Here is a 21,800-nt window from a genome sequence, read left to right on the forward strand (position 1 = left end):
GCATTTTCTGTGCGTCCGATTTTGGTCAAAAAACGACGCACGCGTCGCAAAACGCGCGCGTTTTTCAGTGCGTCGCGCGTTGCGTCGCCGACGCAGGGCGGCGCAACGCTAGTGTGAACGTAGCCTTATCCAGTTGCCCCCTCATTCTGAATACTTTATAAAAATGTAATCATTATTATTGTGATATGATTGACCCAATTTACATGCGTTATTGTCCCCAGTCCAGGCAGGACAAATGTAAGCCCCCCATAAGGGAGCATTCCAGTGCATGGAATTATTGAAAGAAAGTAGAAGGACCATAACGCAGATATGGACAGACCCTGACCCTGAGTTGTGTATTTTGGCTTATTTTTTTCCAAAGAGGTGCATGTCAGTGCATTCTTTGGTTTTTTTTTTCAATGCTGTAAGAGCTTGTTCAGACTATAATAATTGTAATTATAATCGGTTTCCAGTTCGCGGTAAATGCTGTTAATGTGTTTAAATTAGCATCACTTATACTCTTTATTATGGTACTTATCTTTAGCGCTCATTTTGGTTTTACGATTTGTAGGTAAGAAAAAAGTTGGCTGCCGCTTGTGTTATGTAAATTCTCAAGAAACAAACAAGCAAAAAAAATCAGGAATCAGGTTAGCGACCCCTAGTACATTTATGGCTGCACATGGCAGAGGGATACCACAGCATAAGATTGGTTTGGATTCTATAGCACACTAAGGCAGCTGTATGAAATAATCATATATGTTTTAATCCGGATTTTGGGTAAAACACTTTAAAAAGTACGGTAACTAAATTATCATTTTTAAAAAAATAATTTTATTTAGCATAGAAAGTTTTGAAATTTCTAACTCATTTTATTAGGGAATTTGTCTTCATTCCTTTAAAAAAAATCTATATAAGGCTAGGTTCACATTTGCGTTCAGGAAGGCTGCGGATGGCTGGGTATTTCCTCCCTTCTTCCTCCCTGAAGCTCCGCCTACTTCTGTATGCATCCCGCGTTTCTCTGCTTACCTATCTTTAACATTTTGCGTTTCCATGTGGTTGCCACACACGTCAAATCGCCGCATGCGGACGCATCCGCATACAATGCACCTCCCTGCATACCCAATGTTAAAGATAGGTACGCAGGGAAACGCAGGATGCATACAGAAGTAGGCGGAGTTTCATGGAGGAAGACGGGAGGAAGTACACAGCCATCCGCAGCCCTCCTGAACACAAATGTGAAACCAGCCTAATTGATTTCCACGACCCTGCTTTATTTTCTTGCCTTCAGTTGTATTGATATCAGAAGGTACTCATTTGGAGTACAGATGATGGCAGTGAAAGGGTCAGCACTAGTGATGAGTGGGTATACTCGTTGCTCGGGCTTTCCTCAGCACGTTCGGGTGGTCTCCAAGTATTTGTGAGTGCTCAGTGATTTAGTTTTTGTTGACACAGCTGCGTGATAGCTTGAATACATGTGGGGATTCCCTAGCAACCAGGCAACCCCCACATGTATTCAGGCTGGCTAGCAGCAGTAAATCAAGCAGCTGCAAAAAAACTAAATCTCAACAAAAACTAAATATCCGAGCAGTCACAAATACTCAGAGACCACCCGAGAGTGCTCGTGAAAACCCGATGAAAGAGTATACTCGCTCATCACTAGTCAGTACTTGTCTCCTCCTCTGAGTCTTGTGCTTAGGCTGGTGTCCTACTTACAACTGCAATGCGAGGAGAGAAACTCTCACGAGTCTCTCATCTCAATGCCCGGCGCTGCCGCAGCACTCGGGACCAGAGTGTGCAGCTGCAAGTATTTCTATGCAGCTGAACGCTCCGGTCCGAACGGCCGGCGGCAGTGCCAGGTATTGATGTAAGAGGCTCGCATGAGTTTCTCGCATTGCAGTTGCAAGCGTGACCCCGGTCTTATCGGAACAATCTAATGTAGCAGTGTTTCCCAAGAGTTAATGAGACACAAGTGCTAAGCTGACCCATCACTGCCATCATCTGTACTCTAGAGGAGCATGTTCTAATAAAAAAGCAGGCAAATAGACCAAGGAATGCACTCTGTTTCATACTAACTAAAATCGTGTACTCAAACATCAGCAGCCACATTTACAATAGCATGATCATTGACTTCTATGGAGAGTTTCCTAATCATGCTGTAGAATTCTTGCCTCGGAGGGATGGAGGTGACCTGTGATTATCTTGAGCGGTGCATCCTGTGTTATCTGTATATTGATGTTACCTTTCAATGTATAATGATCAGATACCTACAGAATAGAATAACTACACAACAGAATATATTAGCTTATTATGAGTCTCTGTGGACAGTGTGAAAAGTGCAAGACTTCAGGGGTTTTTCACACCTTGTGACAGTAAAAAAAATCCCCCAAATTTCGTACAAAATGTTAAAACATAAACTTAATTTTAGCAATAGGTTATTATTTGATAACACAATATTATTATTACATAATGTGGAATGAATTTAAAAACATGGGATTTCCCTGTATAACCTGATTGTTTTTTTTCCATTTTATAGGTGCCATGTGCTAAAGCAGTGTCAAGCTATAGAGGACAAGCCCCCAGTGACCTTTCCTTCAATAAAGGAGATATTATTATCTTGCATCGACAGCTAGATGATCATTGGTATCATGGAGAATTTAATGGGGGAACTGGTGTCTTTCCAGCACGATCTGTAAAAATTCTACAAAAAATAGTCCAACCTCCAGCTCTCTGCAAAGCTTTGTACAACTTTGAAATGAAGGACAATGGTAGAGGAGGAAACAAGAATTGCTTGAAATTTGCAAAGGTACAGTATGGCGACATTACACATCCCTCTGAATAAGTGCCCTGTGATAGCAGAACAGTTATATGATATGATCACGTGAAGAATAAATGTAACTGTTGTGGGCAGACGGTTACATTCTACACTCCTCCCTGGGATGTATATAACCTATTACTATGGGCATACAGGTGATAGAATTGTTAAAATAGTCTTACCTGTATGTCGCGTAGCTGCAGTCTTGTTATTGAAAAATAGACTTTTAATCTTTTATGTTAATTAGTTTTCATAGACATCACAGTGCCATTTGATGTGCAGTTGTGACGCCGAACTCCCGCACCTGCGCCCTGCACTTGCGTGATTAAACTTTCCTTTTCCACCCTGCAATGTGCATTGGCTTCACTGTTCTACTGCCCAGTGACTCGCCAGCGCCTAACCAGAAGAATGGTGATGACACTGCCCATAGAAGAGTGGAAAAGGTAAACATAATCGCGCGAGTGCAGGGCACAGGCTCGTGACTTCGGCTCCACAACTGCACGTCACATTGCACTGTGATGTGCATGGGAGTGAAGTGGTATGCAAATTAACACCGGAGGCACCACACACCCCGTAGCCTGGAAAAACTAATTAACATAAAATATTAAAAGTCTATTTTTCAGTAACAAGACCGCAGCTATGAGTCATATGGGTAAGACTATTTTAACCATTCTATTACCTGTATGCCCATAGTAACAGATGCTATACCTCCCAGGTGGTGACAAATTCCCTTTAACTTTGTAACTACATTGCATTCGTTCACTTGAGCTGCATTCACAATTCTGCTTTGCTAATTAATAATTATTGTGCATAGTATTTCATGCATACTGCCTATATAGATCGTAAAAGGAATCTGTCACTGTAATCTTGCTAACTCATCTGAGAGCAGCATTATGTAGTGATTTTGATAAAATCACTGTTTTATCTGCTGCAGCTCTACCAGTTTTCGCAATTCTGAGCACTGTTTAGCTCTACCCACACAATTTATTCCCAGCTTTCTGTGTACACTGTACATGGGCAGAAAGCGGACAATTAGTAGTGGAGGGTAGATTATACAGAGCTCATGAATTTGGTGCCGAGATCTCCATCTGTGCTTGCGCCGCCCCTGGCTGCCATTTTCCCGAAGTCCACCGCATAGTAAACCATGTAAGTGCGGGGGCTGCGGGCTTTCACAAAATGTCTACAGAGCCCCTGCGCACCACTGAACACCCGCAGTGGCACACATCTGAACACCCCCTCAATCCAGTCTGCGGACTCCAGCAATGGTCCACTTTTGCCTCCTCCAGCAGCAACCCCTAGGACCCGCTTCACCGCAGCCACCACCCCTGGTAAGCAATAAGCAATAAGATGCATGGATTATAAGAAGCACCACCATTTTATTTAAAAAAAGGTGTTTTTTTCCTATTTTTTGCCTCTTTAAAATCGGTGCGTCTTATAATCCACAAAATACGGTATGTTGAGCCAGAAAGTGTGCATCAAGGCTATTTAAGTCTTTAACTTTGCAGCCATTTTTAGCTGTATGGCATTTTAGATTAAAGAGCAAGTTCCTGGGAAAGCTGCCTATGTTCACTGGTGCCAAGGGATTAGGTCCTTTCCTATGCCAGCCTTATCTGCATATACAGTGCCTTGCAAAAGTATTCAGCCCCCTGGAACTTTTCCCACATATCATGCTTCAAACATAAAGATACCAAATGTAAATTTTTGGTGAAGATTCAACAACAAGTGGAGCACAATTGTGAAGTTGAACGAAATTTATTGCTTATTTAAAATTTTTGTGGAAATTCAAAAACTGAAAAGTGAGGCGTGCAATATTATTCAGCCTCTTTAGCTTAATAGTTTGTTGGGCCAACTTTTGCTGCAATAACAGCTGCAAGTCGCTTGGGGTATGTCTCTATCAGTTTGTACATTGAGAGACTTAAATTCTTGCCCATTCTTCCTTGGCAAACAGCTCGAGCTCAGTGAGGTTTGATGGAGATCGCTTGTGAACAGCAGTTTTCAGCTCTTTCCACAGATTCTCGATTGGATTGAGGTCTGGACTTTGACTTGGCCATTCTAACCCCTGGACACGTTTATTTGTGAACCATTCCATTGTAGATTTTGCTTTATGTTTGGGATCATTGTCTTGTTGAAAGACAAATCTCCGTCCCAGTCTCAGGTCTTTTGCAGACTCCAACAGGTTTTCTTCAAGAATGGTCCTGTATTTGGCTCCATCCATCTTCCCATCAATTTTAGCTATCTTCTCTGTCCCTGCTGAGGAAAAGCAGGCCCAAACCATAATGCTGCCTCCACCATGTTTGACAGTGGGGATGGTGTTAAAATATGCTTATTTCGCACATTTATTTAATCAAGACTATTCCAGGTGCGTTATTCTTAAAGAAAAAATGTCATGGTGTTCTCATAAAAAGTATAGTGGTTTATTGAATTGTCCACAGAAAAACCACATTGCAGCAAAACATAAAAGTAGATGAAATAATTACGAACAAATTGTCCATGTGTAAATATCAGCGCTTGTTACTCATCTTTCCCAAAGTCCTGAATGGTAAAACCGTCTGTCTGTGTGTCTTCTGAAGTCATCATGGCATGGCTACCAGCTGTTTCCTTGTCTCTTGTCTCATGTTCATGGAGAATGATGGTGAAGGCAGGAGGTGACAGTCCCGCGTGACAAAAAGGCCCCCACCCTCCTTAGAGACGTTATTTATATGTCCAACACACCACGTGTCCTCTGTATATGGTGTTAACTTATACTCTGAGCTACATACACAGAAATAAAAAGAAAAACGTGCTTGTAGCATGGTATAAGATCAGAAATACAAATACAACAGAGATATAAATAGATTAATTTTTATTATTTATTTGCATGGTAACAATATATTAAAATTAAATAAAAAAACAATTTCATTATATATACATGTATGTAATTTTATGTGCCCATACCTATTTGGCTACCATTATATGTATTATATATATATATATATATATATATATATATATATATATACATATATTATATATATAGCTGTAGAGACTGAATATATGGAAAAATAGTACTAAAAAAGCGGGGGGTATATCTAAAAACATGTGCAAAAACGACCTGTATGTGCAAAAATATATAGCAATACGCTTATAAAGGGTGCACTAATTAAAGTGCTATAGTGAAAAAGGTGCTAGTGCAATAAGTGCAAAAAAAGCTAAAGATATATAAGGTGCTACTAGTTAGAATCAATACATCCAGTCACTTACTTTAATATATATGCGGTATTAGGTAGATAGCCAGTGCGGTATGATGCACCCCGACGTGCGTTTCGGAAGCTTAACTCCTTCGTCAGGGGGTGACAGTCCCGCGTGACAAAAAGGCCCCCACCCTCCTTAGATACGTTATTTATATGTCCAACACACCACGTGTCCTCTGTATATGGTGTTAACTTATACTCTGAGCTACATACACAGAAATAGCTGTTTGTAATGTCAGCAAGAAGCAATGTGCTCAGTACAGAATAAGAATAATTCAATTAATCAATATTTAACAGATGGTGTGTTCACGGTGATGAGCTGTGTTGCATTTACGCCAAACATATCGTTTGGCATTGTTGCCAAAAAGTTCGATTTTGGTTAAAATTGATGGGAAGATGGATGGAGCCAAATACAGGACCATTCTTGAAGAAAACCTATGGGAGTCTGCAAAAGACCTGAGACTGGGACGGAGATTTGTCTTTCAACAAGACAATGATCCCAAACATAAAGCAAAATCTACAATGGAATGGTTCACAAATAAACGTATCCAGGTGTTAGAATGGCCAAGTCAAAGTCCAGACCTCAATCCAATCGAGAATCTGTGGAAAGAGCTGAAAACTGCTGTTCACAAGCGATCTCCATCAAACCTCACTGAGCTCGAGCTGTTTGCCAAGGAAGAATGGGCAAGAATTTCAGTCTCTCGATGTACAAAACTGATAAGAGACATACCCCAAGCGACTTGCAGCTGTAATCGCAACAAAAGGTGGCGCAACAAAGTATTAAGTAAAAGGGGTTGAATAATATTGCACGCCCCACTTTTCAGTTTTTGAATTTCCACAAAAATTTTAAATAAGCAGTAAATTTCGTTCAACTTCACAATTATTTTCAACTTGTTGATTCTTCACCAAAAATTTACATTTGGTTTCTTTATGTTTGAAGCATGATATGTGGGAAAAGTTTGAAAAGTTCCAGGGGGCCAAATACTTTCGCAAGGCACTGTATATGTATAGCTGTATTATGAAGTTAAACAAAATTGGAGGTTCATTTTCGATTACAGCTGCTGGTCTCACCAGTTCCCTTACCTGCGCCATTAGATCTAAAGCTAGAGACAAGCCTACAATGATGCGCAAGATCCGTAATTTGAGCAGTTGGAGGAGACAGGATGATTGGATGATCGCTTCTTGTTTGATATTCAGTGGACATCACTTTTAAGGCTTTTTTTCTACAATTCTAGATAACCTTTTTACTCTTTTATATAAAGTACTGCTATGCAGAATAAGAAAATGTTAAAACTCTTACATTTATTTTAGCACAATTTCCAAAACTCTATATCATGACATACTGGGTATGATAAGTATTTTTTTTTCCACTATAGATGTACTAATTAGTAATGTCATGGAGTGGCTGAAAGGAATTCAGTGATTTACAAGATTAGCTAGCTGATACATAAAGGATAATGAGTTCAAAATTTTAATTTGTTACTACATACATCTCATTTACTCTCAAATGTTGTATTTTTATTACAAATAGATTTGCGGTAGTTCAGCGAGGACTGGTAAGGTGCCCTGGTGTTGCAGAATTGTTATTTTTGCCTTTTCATTATATGCATTGTGACAGGCTGACTCACTCGGCTGCTCACAGAGGTAAACACATGAACGTTTTTTCTGCTGGTTTATTAAACACAGCATAAACATGTCCTTTTGGCATTACAGCAAAAAAAAAGATAACCTATAGTCCATTTGCCTATGGGATTCACCCGCTCAGGATCCAATAAACTTCAGCTCCCACTGGATCTACCGCTTCAAGGCTTTCCTGTCTCCAAACACACAGAAGACAAAAGAAAACACAGTAACTGTACATTTAACTTCCTTAACCACTCCTTTGGGGAGGAGATATGGTGAATGACCATCCCACTCATCTCTTTAACCTCTCACAAAAAAACAAACCCTGTCACGACCGATTAACCGCTCAGCACATAGCATACTGGAGAGAAACTTCTTTTGAGTCACAGAAGATAGCAGCCTTCGTGACACATATCTCACCTCACTTACTACACCAGTGACCCTGTCACAGCATGCTAGGAACAGATGATAAATGTTATTTGTGCTGTCCTGGTCCAGCATTCAGTTTATGCATAATAGTCACTAGGCTTCATATGACATCGTGATACGCATAGCAAAGAGTAGCAACGAATCGTGGACTTGGTGAGTCCTGTCAATAAGATGATGTTCCTGGGAAGGTGTTTAATATTATATTCATAATATTTTATCAAAACAACACTATGCGTTTTCTAGCTGATCTGACCCCTTCATCATGTGTATATGAAATATACACTTGAGATATCCACCGGATTAAGAAGTCAGATTGACTCAGACACGCATCGTTTATCGTAATGATCTCAGCCTTATTTTATGTCTCTATTATCAAAATAATACAGTAAAATTAATGTACATATCACAATTATTTTTCTGCAATATAGCCAATGTGGATCTTCTAAGCAATACACAGTTAGTGTGTCACTCTTCAATTAAATAATATGTGGGTCTAAAAATTATTTGATCACTTAAGTTATTCTTAAAATGGGATAATATTTAAAAAATTGCTTTAAGGGTACCTGTTACTTCAAAAATAATACAACTCTTCCATAGGAGCCAGTAGATGTGTATTGGATGTAGTCTGGATTGGATTTATCAGAATATAATAGTAACCTCAAGTTTTTTATGTTTGATTGAGAAAGATGCTGCATTCATATTTTTGTGGATTTTTTTTTGTTACACCCAGAAAACTAAGCAACAAGTGTTCCTACACAGGGGGAATTTCGAGCCATGTCTGCTGCAGTCTCCCATTCTGCTTCAGCCACAGCGGAGCCTGCTCAGCGGAGATGTCTGTTCCAGCGTCTCGCTCAGCCTGATACTGTGCAAAGGGTTACTGCTGCCTTTCCAGGTTCTGCTTTTGTAGCCTGCACTGGTCAGCGGTGTGCAGTCTTTTTTGGGACTAAGTCCAGCTTTGCACACACTGAGCATGCTCACGGGAGGACCTCTCATTGGAGGTCTGGCGTCACACACTCAGGCCCTGTAGCAGCTCCTATTGGACCACTTGGAAGGTCCTTGTCTGCTACAGCTATAAAAGGTTTGCATGGCCGCACGGCCATGCACTAGTATCAAACCAAAGTCTATGAACTCAGCACCAGTGTGGTGATGTCTGGATGTGGTTAGGGTTTGGCTAAAATAAGCCCCTAGAATACCGGCACCTCCGGTGAGGAGTTTGTATGTGTGTATTCAGGGCCTTGGCTGAAATAAGCCGCTAGAATACCGGCACCTCCGGGGAGGAGTTGTTTGCCTGTTTCTCTGACTGCATGACGACAGTTTGCTCTGTTTGATAGCTGTGTACCTCTGTGAGGTTAACAGGGCACAGCATCTTGTTTCTAGCGAATCTGTGGAGTTAACAGAGTTTGCTTATTCCGCCATATAGTGCCGCCATTTGCCAGCAGCAGGTTCCTCTCCTGCACAGTGGACCCCGGGTTGCGAACGCACCTATTAATACATATAAATTTTCAGTGCTCTGTCAAAATCTTGATGACAAGTTTTGGCTGACCATTGACATTCACATTTGATAACCACTGCAATGCCAAACCATCCTATTTGCACTAAAAAACTGACCATATACAGTGGCGACCACAAGTTTTGCATTTTTTTAATAGTGTGATTACTTCTGTCTGGTTGTTGATTGTGACTTGTTGGATCGCTACTTCCAAGAGGTGGCGCTATAGAGTTAAGTCCTCTTTTTCTCAGAAGAGGCTATTTGCATATGGTTGTTGTGATGTCATTTTTCTGGTGATGAATTGAAAGTGCAAGAAGCTGTCATCATGCTAAACCTAAATTTTGATTAAAACGCTTTAGAATATAGGTATGACATTTAATTAAAGAAAACTCATGGCCAAAAGTTTTGCCTATACTATTTATTGATCACAACATAGAGAGTAATTCATTGTTTACAATGCCATAACTTAGTATTTTGTAGCATAACCTCTTGCTTAATTACTGCACCACACTGACAGGGAATTGAAGCCACTAGGGAATTCAAGACATCCTGAGGGATCCTGCTCCATTCCATTTGCAAATCTGCAAACAATTCATTGTTATTACTATGGGTACGGGCCCCAACTAGTCGCATTAACTCATCCCAAAGGTGCTCTACAGGGTTTCAATCAGGTGATTGGCTTGGCCATTACAATAGGCAAACAGTTTTCTTTGCTAACTAATTTTTGACTAATAATTGACATTTTGATGTGTGCTTAGTATCATTGTCTTGCTGGAATTTCCAGCCCCTGCCAACTTTGGTTTTACCATGTGGCAGCACTACATTCTCCAGTACATCATTGTACATGGTAGAATTCACATTTCCATCAATTTTATGCAGAGGGCCAATGGCAGATCCAGAAAAAAGCACCAAACCATGACATTGCCACCACCATGTTTTCACTGTAGGTGTTTGGTACCTTACATCATTACATTTTCCAATAGTACTTGCCATCACTACCAAACAGATTGAACTTGATTAATCCGACCACACCTTAAACCAATCTGTCTCTTTCCATTGGCTGTGTTCTTTGGCAAACTCATGTCAGACCTTCCGATTCTTTGCAGAGATAAAAGGCTCCTTCACTGGAACTCATGCATTAAACCCTACCGCTCTTGCCCATTGCACCACAGTTTGGCAACTCACTTTGACCCCATATTTTTCATTCATTTTGTGCAAAATCTGTCCAGCACTCTTTTGGACATCAGACTTTTTCTTAATAATGTGATCAAGCTTTTAGGAAGTTTTCCTTGGTTGTGCACTTCTATGTTTGTCAGCTGTTCCATAACTTTTTCTTTCTTTCTTTATTATATGTGACATTTGACTCAGGAGCAGTTGAATTCCATAGCTACCTCTTTCTGACTTCACTCTCAGAATAATAAGCTTCCTGACATCTGGTGATAAACTTGGCTTTCTCTTTGCCATGTTTTAACAGAAAAACACACAAACAAAAAGAAAACATGTAGGCACAATTGAACTATCCATGAAAAAATATGCAAAACATTTGGCCCCGCAAATGTTGAAAACTACAATAACACCTAAATGGACAATACAATGTCAAGCCTATCTGATGTAATCACACTTTTAACAAAAATCCATCCGGAGCCTAAAGCAGAGTAGTTTTACAGCCTATAATTTATTGGCTTAATGTCTCAAAACACATGGCAGATAGGTGGCCAAAGAATGAAGTGAAAAATTGCCTGTGTGCAGTCATGACCAAGTTTTGAGACTGGCACAAATTTTGGTTTCAACAAAGTTTACTATTTTAGTTTCAAAGTGGCAATTTGCATTAACTATACATTGTCAGGAATAATCAGATTCCGTCCTTACCCGTTACCTCTCCACTCACTCCCTCCTAGACCTTCACAGTCCAGGTTTTGCCCCCTACATTCGACAGAAACTGCACTCATCAAGGTGACCAATGACCTTCTGACAGCAAAATGTAACGGTGACCACTCTCTGATCATTCTTCTCGACCTTTCTGCAGCTTTCAACACTGTTGACCACCCTCTCCTACTCTCTAGGCTCCAGTCACTAGGCATTAAGGACACTGCGCTCTCCTGGTTCTCCTCCTACCTTTCTGACCGCTCCTTCAGTGTTCTGTTCTCTGGCTCCACTTCATCTCCTCTACCTCTCACTGTTGGGGTACCTCAGGGCTCAGTCCTTGGCCCCTTTCTCTTCTCCATCTACACAACCCCAATTGGAAAGACCATCAGCAGATTTGGCTTTCAGTAACATCTTTATGCTGATGACACACAACTATACACGTCATCCCCTGACCTTACCCCCGCTGTACTACAGAACGCCACTGACTGTCTGTCTGTCTCCAACATCATGTCTGCTCTCTATCTGAATCTCAACCTCTCCAAAACTGAACTTCTTCTGCTCCCGCCATCTACTAACCTCCCTAAATCTGACATTTCCCTCTCCGTTGGTGGCACCATAATAACACCCCGGCATCAGGCGCGCTGTCTAGGTGTTATGTTTGACTCCGATCTCTCCTTCACCTCCCATATACAATCTCTTACCCGCTCGTGCTGCTTGCACCTAAAGAACATCTCTAGAATCCGCCCTTTTCTCACCATTGAAACAACAAAAACACTCACTGTCGCCATGATCCACTCCCGCCTGGACTACTGCAATGCTCTATTAATTGGCCTCCCCCTTACTCGACTTTCCCCTCTCCAGTCTATCCTTAATGCAGCAGCCAGGGTTGTCCATCTAGCTAATCGTTACTCGGACGCGTCCGCTCTTTGCCAGTCGTTACCCTGGCTGCCCATTCATTACAGGATATAATTCAAAATACTTGTTCTCACCCACAAAGCTCTCCACAGTGCGGCACCCCCATACATCTCCTCCCTCATTTTGGGCTATCGGCCTAACCGACCGCTGCGCTCTGCAAATGACTTTTGACTAACCTCTGCACTAATCCGTACCTCCCACTCCTGAATCCAAGACTTCTCCCATGCTGCGCCAATCCTCTGGAATGCTCTACCCCAAGATATTAGGACCATCCACAATTTGCATAGTTTAAGGCGCTCGCTCAAAACACATTTGTTCAGAGTGGCCTACTACGTTCACTAATCAAAGTCATTTTATTGTTTGTGTGTAGCCGATTTACTATCTCCATCTATCCCCCAACTCCTGAAGATGGCTGTTGTGTTTGAAACTGTTAAACTATAAAGCGCTGCAGAATATGTTGGTGCTATATAAATAATAATAATAATAATAAGTTATTAAGGTTGAAGGAAGACTTTAAGTCCATCTAGTTCAACCCATAGCCTAACCTAACATGCCCTAACATGTTGATCCAGAGGAAGGCAAAAAAAAACATGTGGCAACTAGTAAGCTCCACTTTGGGGAAAAAAATTCCTTCCCGACTCCACATACGGCAATCAAACTAGTTCCCTGGATCAACGCCCTATCAAGGAATCTAGTATGTATACCCTGCAACATTATACTTTTCAAGAAAGGTATCCAATCCCCTCTTAAATTTAAGTAATAAATCACTCATTACAACATCATATGGCAGAGAGTTCCATAGTCTCACTGCTCTTACAATAAAGAACCCACATCTGTTATTATGCTCAAACCTTCTTTCCTCCAGACGTAGAGGATGCCCCCTTGTCCCTGTCTCAGGTCTATGATTAAAAAGATCATCAGAAACGTCTTTGTACTGTCCCCTCATATATTTATACATTAAAATAAGATCACCCCTTAGTCTTCGTTTTTCCAAACTAAATAGCCCCAAGTGTAATAACCTATCTTGGTATTGCAGACCCCCCAGTCCTCTAATAACCTTGGTCGCTCTTCTCTGCACCCGCTCCAGTTCAGCTATGTCTTTTTTATACACCGGAGAACAGTATTCTAAGTGTGGTCGAACTAGTGACTTGTATAGAGGTAAAATTATGTTCTCCTCATGAGCATCTATGCCTCTTTTAATGCATCCCATTATTTTATTTGCCTTTGTAGCATTGCTTTTTCATTGACGGTTTTTCCCAGAGTTTTAGAATTAAGCGCATAGTTATACATCTTATTACTTCTACCCAAGTGCATGACCTTACATTTATCCCCATTAAAGCTTATTTGCCATTTATCAGCCCAAGCTTCTAGTTTACATAAATCATCCTGTAATATAAAATTGTCCTCCTCTGTATTGATTACCCTGCAGAGTTTAGTGTCATCTGTGTTGTGATAGGCAATTCAGTATCACAATGGACATAGCGGTCAGAGCACATACAGTGATCTGACAATAACCCAAAATAATAGAACGAGCTCTGAGACGTGGGAACTCTGCAGACCGCAATCCCTAATCCTCTCCAAACAACACTAGAGGCAGCCGTGGATTGCGCCTAACTCTGCCTATGCAACTCGGCACAGCCTGAGAAACTAACTAGCCTGAAGATAGAAAATAAGCCTACCTTGCCTCAGAGAAATACCCCAAAGGAAAAGGCAGCCCCCCACATATAATGACTGTGAGTTAAGATGAAAAGACAAACGTAGGGATGAAATAGATTCAGCAAAGTGAGGCCCGACTTTCTTAACAGAGCGAGGATAGAAAAGATAACTTTGCGGTCTACACAAAACCCTAAAGAAAACCACGCAAAGGGGGCAAAAAGACCCTCCGTACCGAACTAACGGCACGGAGGTACACCCTTTGCGTCCCAGAGCTACCAGCAAAACAAATAGACAAGCTGGACAGAAAAAATAGCAAACAAATAGCAAAGAAGAACTTAGCTATGCAGAGCAGCAGGCCACAGGAATGATCCAGGGAAAAACAAGTCCAACACTGGAACATTGACAGGAAGCATGGATCAAAGCATTAGGTGGAGTTAAGTAGAGAAGCACCTAACGACCTCACCAGATCACCTGAGGGAGGAAACTCAGAAGCCGCAGTACCACTTTCCTCCACAAACGGAAGCTCCCAGAGAGAATCAGCCGAAGTACCACTTGTGACCACAGGAGGGAGCTCTGCCACAGAATTCACAACAGTACCCCCCCCCCTTGAGGGGTCACCGAACCCTCACCAGAGCCCCCAGGCCGACCAGGATGAGCCACATGAAAGGCACGAACAAGATCGGGAGCATGGACATCAGAGGCAAAAACCCAGGAATTATCTTCCTGAGCATAACCCTTCCATTTAACCAGATACTGGAGTTTCCGTCTTGAAACACGAGAATCCAAAATCTTCTCCACAATATACTCCAATTCCCCCTCCACCAAAACCGGGGCAGGAGGGTCAACAGATGGAACCATAGGTGCCACGTATCTCCGCAACAATGACCTATGGAATACGTTATGTATGGAAAAAGAATCTGGGAGGGTCAGACGAAAAGACACAGGATTAAGAACCTCAGAAATCCTATACGGACCAATGAAACGAGGTTTAAACTTAGGAGAGGAAACCTTCATAGGAATATGACGAGAAGATAACCAAACTAGATCCCCAACACGAACTCGGGGACCCACACGGCGTCTGCGATTAGCGAAACGTTGAGCCTTCTCCTGGGACAAGGTCAAATTGTCCACTACATGAGTCCAAATCTGCTGCAACCTGTCCACCACAGTATCCACACCAGGACAGTCCGAAGACTCAACCTGTCCTGAAGAGAAACGAGGATGGAACCCAGAATTGCAGAAAAATGGCGAAACCAAGGTAGCCGAGCTGGCCCTATTATTAAGGGCGAACTCAGCCAAAGGCAAAAAGGACACCCAGTCATCCTGATCGGCAGAAACAAAGCATCTCAGATAGGTTTCCAAGGTCTGATTGGTTCGTTCGGTCTGGCCATTAGTCTGAGGATGGAAAGCCGAGGAAAAAGACAAGTCAATGCCCATCCTACCACAAAAGGCTCGCTAAAACCTCGAAACAAACTGGGAACCTCTGTCAGAAACGATATTCTCTGGAATGCCATGCAAACGAACCACATGCTGGAAGAACAATGGCACCAAATCAGAGGAGGAAGGCAATTTAGACAAGGGTACCAGATGGACCATCTTAGAAAAGCGATCACAGACCACCCAAATGACTGACATCTTTTGAGAAACGGGAAGATCTGAAATAAAATCCATAGAGATATGTGTCCAAGGCCTCTTCGGGACCGGCAAGGGCAAAAGCAACCCACTGGCACGAGAACAGCAGGGCTTAGCCCGAGCACAAATCCCACAGGACTGCACAAAAGTACGCACATCCCGCGACAGAGATGGCCACCAAAAGGATCTAGCCACTAACTATCTGGTACCAAAGATTCCAGGATGACCAGCCAACACCGAACAATGAACCTCAGAGATAACTTTATTCGTCCACCTATCAGGGACAAACAGTTTCTCCGCTGGACAACGATCAGGTTTATTAGCCTGAAATTTTTGCAGCACCCGCCGCAAATCAGGGGAGATGGCAGACACAATTACTCCTTCCTTGAGGATACCCGCCGGCTCAGATAAACCCGGAGAGTCGGGCACAAAACTCCTAGACAGAGCTTCTGCCTTCACATTTTTAGAGCCCGGAAGGTACGACACCACAAAGTCAAAACGGGCAAAAAACAGCGACCAACGAGCCTGTCTATGATTCAAACGCTTAGCAGACTCGAGATAAGTCAAGTTCTTATGATCAGTCAATACAACCACGCGATGCTTAGCTCCTTCAAGCCAATGACGCCACTCCTCGAATGCCCACTTCATGGCCAGCAACTCTCGGTTGCCCACATCATAATTTCGCTCAGCAGGCGAAAACTTCCTGGAAAAAAAAGCGCATGGTTTCATCACTGAGCAATCAGAACCTCTCTGCGACAAAACAGCCCCTGCTCCAATCTCAGAAGCATCAACCTCGACCTGGAACGGAAGAGAAACATCTGGTTGACACAACACAGGGGCAGAAGAAAAACGACGCTTCAACTCTTGAAAAGCTTCCACAGCAGCAGAAGACCAATTGACCAAATCAGCACCCTTCTTGGTCAAATCGGTCAATGGTTTGGCAATACTAGAAAAATTGCAGATGAAGCGACGATAAAAATTAGCAAAGCCCAGGAACTTTTGCAGACTTTTCAGAGATGTCGGCTGAGTCCAATCATGGATGGCTTGGACCTTAACAGGATCCATCTCGATAGTAGAAGGGGAAAAGATGAACCCCAAAAATGAAACCTTCTGCACACCAAAGAGACACTTTGATCCCTTCACAAACAAAGAATTAGCACGCAGGACCTGAAAAACCGTTCTGACCTGCTTCACATGAGACTCCCAATCATCCGAGAAGATCAAAATGTCATCCAAGTACACAATCAGGAATTTATCCAGGTACTCTCGGAAGATGTCATGCATAAAGGACTGAAACACTGATGGAGCATTGGCAAGTCCGAATGGCATCACTAGATACTCAAAATGACCCTCGGGCGTATTAAATGCAGTTTTCCATTCATCGCCTCGCCTGATTCGCACCAGATTATACGCACCACGAAGATCTATCTTGGTGAACCAACTAGCCCCCTTAATCCGAGCAAACAAATCAGATAACAATGGCAAGGGGTACTGAAATTTAACCGTGATCTTATTAAGAAGGCGGTAATCTATACAAGGTCTTAGTGAACCATCCTTCTTGGCTACAAAAAAGAACCCTGCTCCAAATGGCGACGATGACGGGCGAATATGCCCCTTCTCCAGGGATTCCTTCACATAACTGTGCATAGCGGTGTGCTCAGGCACGGATAAATTAAACAGTTGACCTTTAGGGAATTTACTACCAGGAATCAAATTGATAGCACAATCACAATCCCTATGCGGAGGTAGGGCATCGGACTTGGGCTCATCAAATACATCCCGGTAATCAGACAAGAACTCAGGAACCTCAGAAGGGGTGGATGACGAAATTGACAGAAATGGAACATCACCATGTACCCCCTGACAACCCCAGCTGGACACCGACATGGATTTTCAATCCAATACTGGATTATGGGCTTGTAGCCATGGCAACCCCAACACGACCACATTATGCAGATTATGCAACACCAGAAAGCGAATAACCTCCTGATGTGCAGGAGCCATGCACATGGTCAGCTGGGTCCAGTATTGAGGCTTATTCTTGGCCAAAGGCGTAGCATCAATTCCTCTCAATAGAATAGGACACTGCAAGGGCTCCAAGAAAAACCCACAACGCTTAGCATATTCCAAGTCCATCAAATTCAGGGCAGCGCCTGAATCCACAAACGCCATGACAGAATACGATGACAAAGAGCAGATCAAGGTAACGGACAGAAGAAATTTTGACTGTACTGTACCAATGGTGGCAGACCTAGCGAACCGCTTAGTGCGCTTAGGACAATCAGAGATAGCATGAGTGGAATCACCACAGTAGAAACACAGCCCATTCAGATGTCTGTGTTCTTGCCATTCAACTCTGGTCATAGTCCTATCGCACTGCATAGGCTCAGGCTCTAATCTCAGGTAATACCGCCAAATGGTGCACAGATTTACGCTCACGCAAGCGTCGACCGATCTGAATGGCCAAAGACATAGACTCATTCAAACCAGCAGGCATAGGAAATCCCACCATGACATCCTTAAGGGCTTCAGAGAGACCCTTTCTGAATATAGCTGCCAGCGCAGATTCATTCCATTGAGTGAGCACAGACCACTTTCTAAATTTCTGGCAATATACCTCTATCTCATCCTGAGCCTGACAAAGAGCCAGCAAATTTTTTTCTGCCTGATCCACTGAATTAGGCTCATCGTACAGCAATCCAAGCGCCAGGAAAAACGCATCGATATTACTTAATGCAGGATCTCCTGACGCAAGAGAAAATGCCCAGTCCTGAGGGTCGCCACGCAAAAAAGAAATGACGATCCTAACCTGTTGAACTGGGTCACCAGAGGAGCGAGGTTTCAAAGCCAGAAATAGTTTACAATTATTTTTGAAACTCAGAAATTTAGTTCTATCTCCAAAAAACAAATCTGGAATAGGAATTCTCGGTTCTAACAAAGAATTCTGAACCACAAAATCTTGAATATTTTGAACTCTTGCCGTGAGCTGATCCACACATGAAGACAGACCTTTAATGTCCATTGCTACACCTGTGTCCTGAACCACCCAAATGTCTAGGGGAAAAAAAGGCAAAACACAGTGCAAAGAAAAAAAATGGTCTCAGAACTTCTTTTTTCCCTCTATTGAGAATCATTAGCACTTTTGGCTTCCTGTACTATTGTGATAGGCAATTCAGTATCACAATGGACATAGCGGTCAGAGCACATACAGTGATCTGACAATAACCCAAAATAATAGAACGAGCTCTGAGACGTGGGAACTCTGCAGACCGCAATCCCTAATCCTCTCCAAACAACACTAGAGGCAGCCGTGGATTGCGCCTAACTCTGCCTATGCAACTCGGCACAGCCTGAGAAACTAACTAGCCTGAAGATAGAAAATAAGCCTACCTTGCCTCAGAGAAATACCCCAAAGGAAAAGGCAGCCCCCCACATATAATGACTGTGAGTTAAGATGACAAGACAAACGTAGGGATGAAATAGATTCAGCAAAGTGAGGCCCGACTTTCTTAACAGAGCGAGGATAGAAAAGATAACTTTGCGGTCTACACAAAACCCTAAAGAAAACCACGCAAAGGGGGCAAAAAGACCCTCCGTACCGAACTAACGGCACGAAGGTACACCCTTTGCGTCCCAGAGCTACCAGCAAAACAAATAGACAAGCTGGACAGAAAAAATAGCAAACAAATAGCAAAGAAGAACTTAGCTATGCAGAGCAGCAGGCCACAGGAATGATCCAGGGAAAAACAAGTCCAACACTGGAACATTGATAGGAAGCATGGATCAAAGCATTAGGTGGAGTTAAGTAGAGAAGCACCTAACGACCTCACCAGATCACCTGAGGGAGGAAACTCAGAAGCCGCAGTACCACTTTCCTCCACAAACGGAAGCTCCCAGAGAGAATCAGCCGAAGTACCACTTGTGACCACTGGAGGGAGCTCTGCCACAGAATTCACAACACATCTGCAAATATTGAAATTCTGCTCTGAATGCCCCCTACAAGGTCATTAATAAATATGTTAAAAAGAAGAGGGCCCAATACTGACCCCTGTGGTACCCCACTGCTAACCGCGACCCAGTCCGAGTGTGCTCCATTAAGAACCACCCTTTGTTTCCTATCCCTGAGCCAGCTCTTAACCCACTTACACATATTTTCCCCTATTCCCATTATTCTCATTTTATGTATCAACCTTCTGTGTGGCACCGTATCAAAAGCTTTTGAAAAGTCCATATACACTACGTCCACTGGGTTCCCTTGGTCCAGTCCGGAACTTACCTCTTCATAGAAGCTGATCAGATTAGTCTGACATGAACGGTCCCTAGTAAGCCTGTGCTGATACAGGGTCATGAGGTTATTCCTCTTCAGATACTCCAGTATATCATCCCTTAGAATGCCCTCCAGGATTTTACCCACAGTAGAGGTTAAGCTTACTGGCCTATAATTTCCGAGCTCAGTTTTTGTCCCCTTTTTGAATATTGGCACTACATTTGCTATACGCCAGTCCTGTGGTACAGACCCTGTTATTATGGAGTCTTTAAAGATTAAAAATAATGGTCTATCAATGACTGTACTTAATTCCTGCAGTACTCGGGGGTGTATCCCATCCGGGCCCGGAGATTTGTCAATTTTAGTGATTTTTAGTGATTATTATTATTATTATTATTAATATTATTATTATTAAATTAACCATTTATCGGTTCATCAAGAACTTTAAAGAGAGAGTTTCAATTGCTCTGAAGATGATTCAGAGCACCCAAGAAGATCCAGCAATTGCTAGAATGGTCTCCTAAAGAGGATTCATAGCTCTGTAATTGGTTCAATGCCAGTGCAGATTTTGCTCAGGAATGGCAGCAAGTAGGTGTCAATGCATCTGCACCCACAATAAGGTAATGACTTTTGGAGGCTTGCCTGTTGTCAAAAAAGGGCACTAAAGAATCCACTTCTCTCCACTCAAAACCGTCAGACTGGCATTCTGCAGGAAGTACAAGGATTAGACTGCAGGATACTGGGGTAAAGTTATTTTCATTGATGGAGCCCTCTTCAGACTGTTTAGGACATATGGAGGATTGATTGTCTGGAGAAGAAACGGTGAGCGCTGCCATGAGTCATGTGTCACACCAACAGTAAAGCATTCAGAGACCATTCATTTGTGGGCTGTTTTTCATCCAAAGAAGTAGGGTTCCCTTCCAATTTTGCCTAAGAACACCGCCAAGAATAAAAAGTTTCTAAACTTCCTCTAAGAGCAAGTTTTCCCAAAAATACAGGAACAATTTGGTGATGTACAATGCTTTTTTGATGGAGCACCATGTCACAAGACAAAAGTGAAAACCATGTGGCTCAATGTACAAAACAGTGACATTTTGGGTGCCAGGATTCCTTCTAGATCTCAATTGCATTGAGAACCTGTGGTTACTCCTCAAAGTGGGAGGACACTCAAAAACACAGAAATTATGAACTCCAAGCACTCATTAGGCAAGAATGGGTTGCCATCAGTAAAGAAATTTGGCCCAGTAGTATGTGAGGACGAATTGGAGTAGTCTTGAAAAATAAGGGTCAAGACTCAAAGCAAATTGAGTCTTTGGATAAACTTGATATGTTTGTAAATACAGGTCCTTCTCAAAAAATTAGCATATAGTGTTAAATTTCATTATTTACCATAATGTAATGATTACAATTAAACTTTCATATATTATAGATTCATTATCCACCAACTGAAATTTGTCAGGTCTTTTATTGTTTTAATACTGATGATTTTGGCATACAACTCCTGATAACCCAAAAAACCTGTCTCTATAAATTAGCATATTTCACCCATCCAATCAAATAAAAGTGTTTTTTAATAACAAACAAAAAAAACAACAAATAATAATGTTCAGTTATGCACTCAATACTTGGTCGGGAATCCTTTGGCAGAAATGACTGCTTCAATGCGGCGTGGCATGGAGGCAATCAGCCTATGACACTGCTGAGATGTTATGGAGGCCCAGGATGCTTCAATAGCGGCCTTAAGCTCATCCAGAGTGTTGGGTCTTGCGTCTCTCAACTTTCTCTTCACAATATCCCACAGATTCTCTATGGGGTTCAGGTCAGGAGAGTTGGCAGGCCAATTGAGCACAGTAATACCATGGTCAGTAAACCATTTACCAGTGGTTTTGGCACTGTGAGCAG

General features: G+C 42.3%; 1 protein-coding gene across 2 annotated transcripts in view; it reads left to right on the plus strand.

Moving 5' to 3' along the window:
• Positions 1-21,800, plus strand: part of SH3RF2 (SH3 domain containing ring finger 2) — a 229,990-nt gene that overhangs the window by 125,279 nt on the left and 82,911 nt on the right. For both annotated transcript variants that reach the window (XM_069764064.1, XM_069764066.1), the window contains exon 3: positions 2,513-2,782. In XM_069764064.1, coding sequence (XP_069620165.1) covers positions 2,513-2,782 — 270 coding nt within the window. The remainder of the gene's footprint in view (positions 1-2,512; positions 2,783-21,800) is intronic.

Source organism: Ranitomeya imitator, chromosome 4 (genome assembly GCF_032444005.1).
Source record: "Ranitomeya imitator isolate aRanImi1 chromosome 4, aRanImi1.pri, whole genome shotgun sequence".
NCBI classification, from domain to species: Eukaryota; Metazoa; Chordata; class Amphibia; order Anura; family Dendrobatidae; genus Ranitomeya; species Ranitomeya imitator.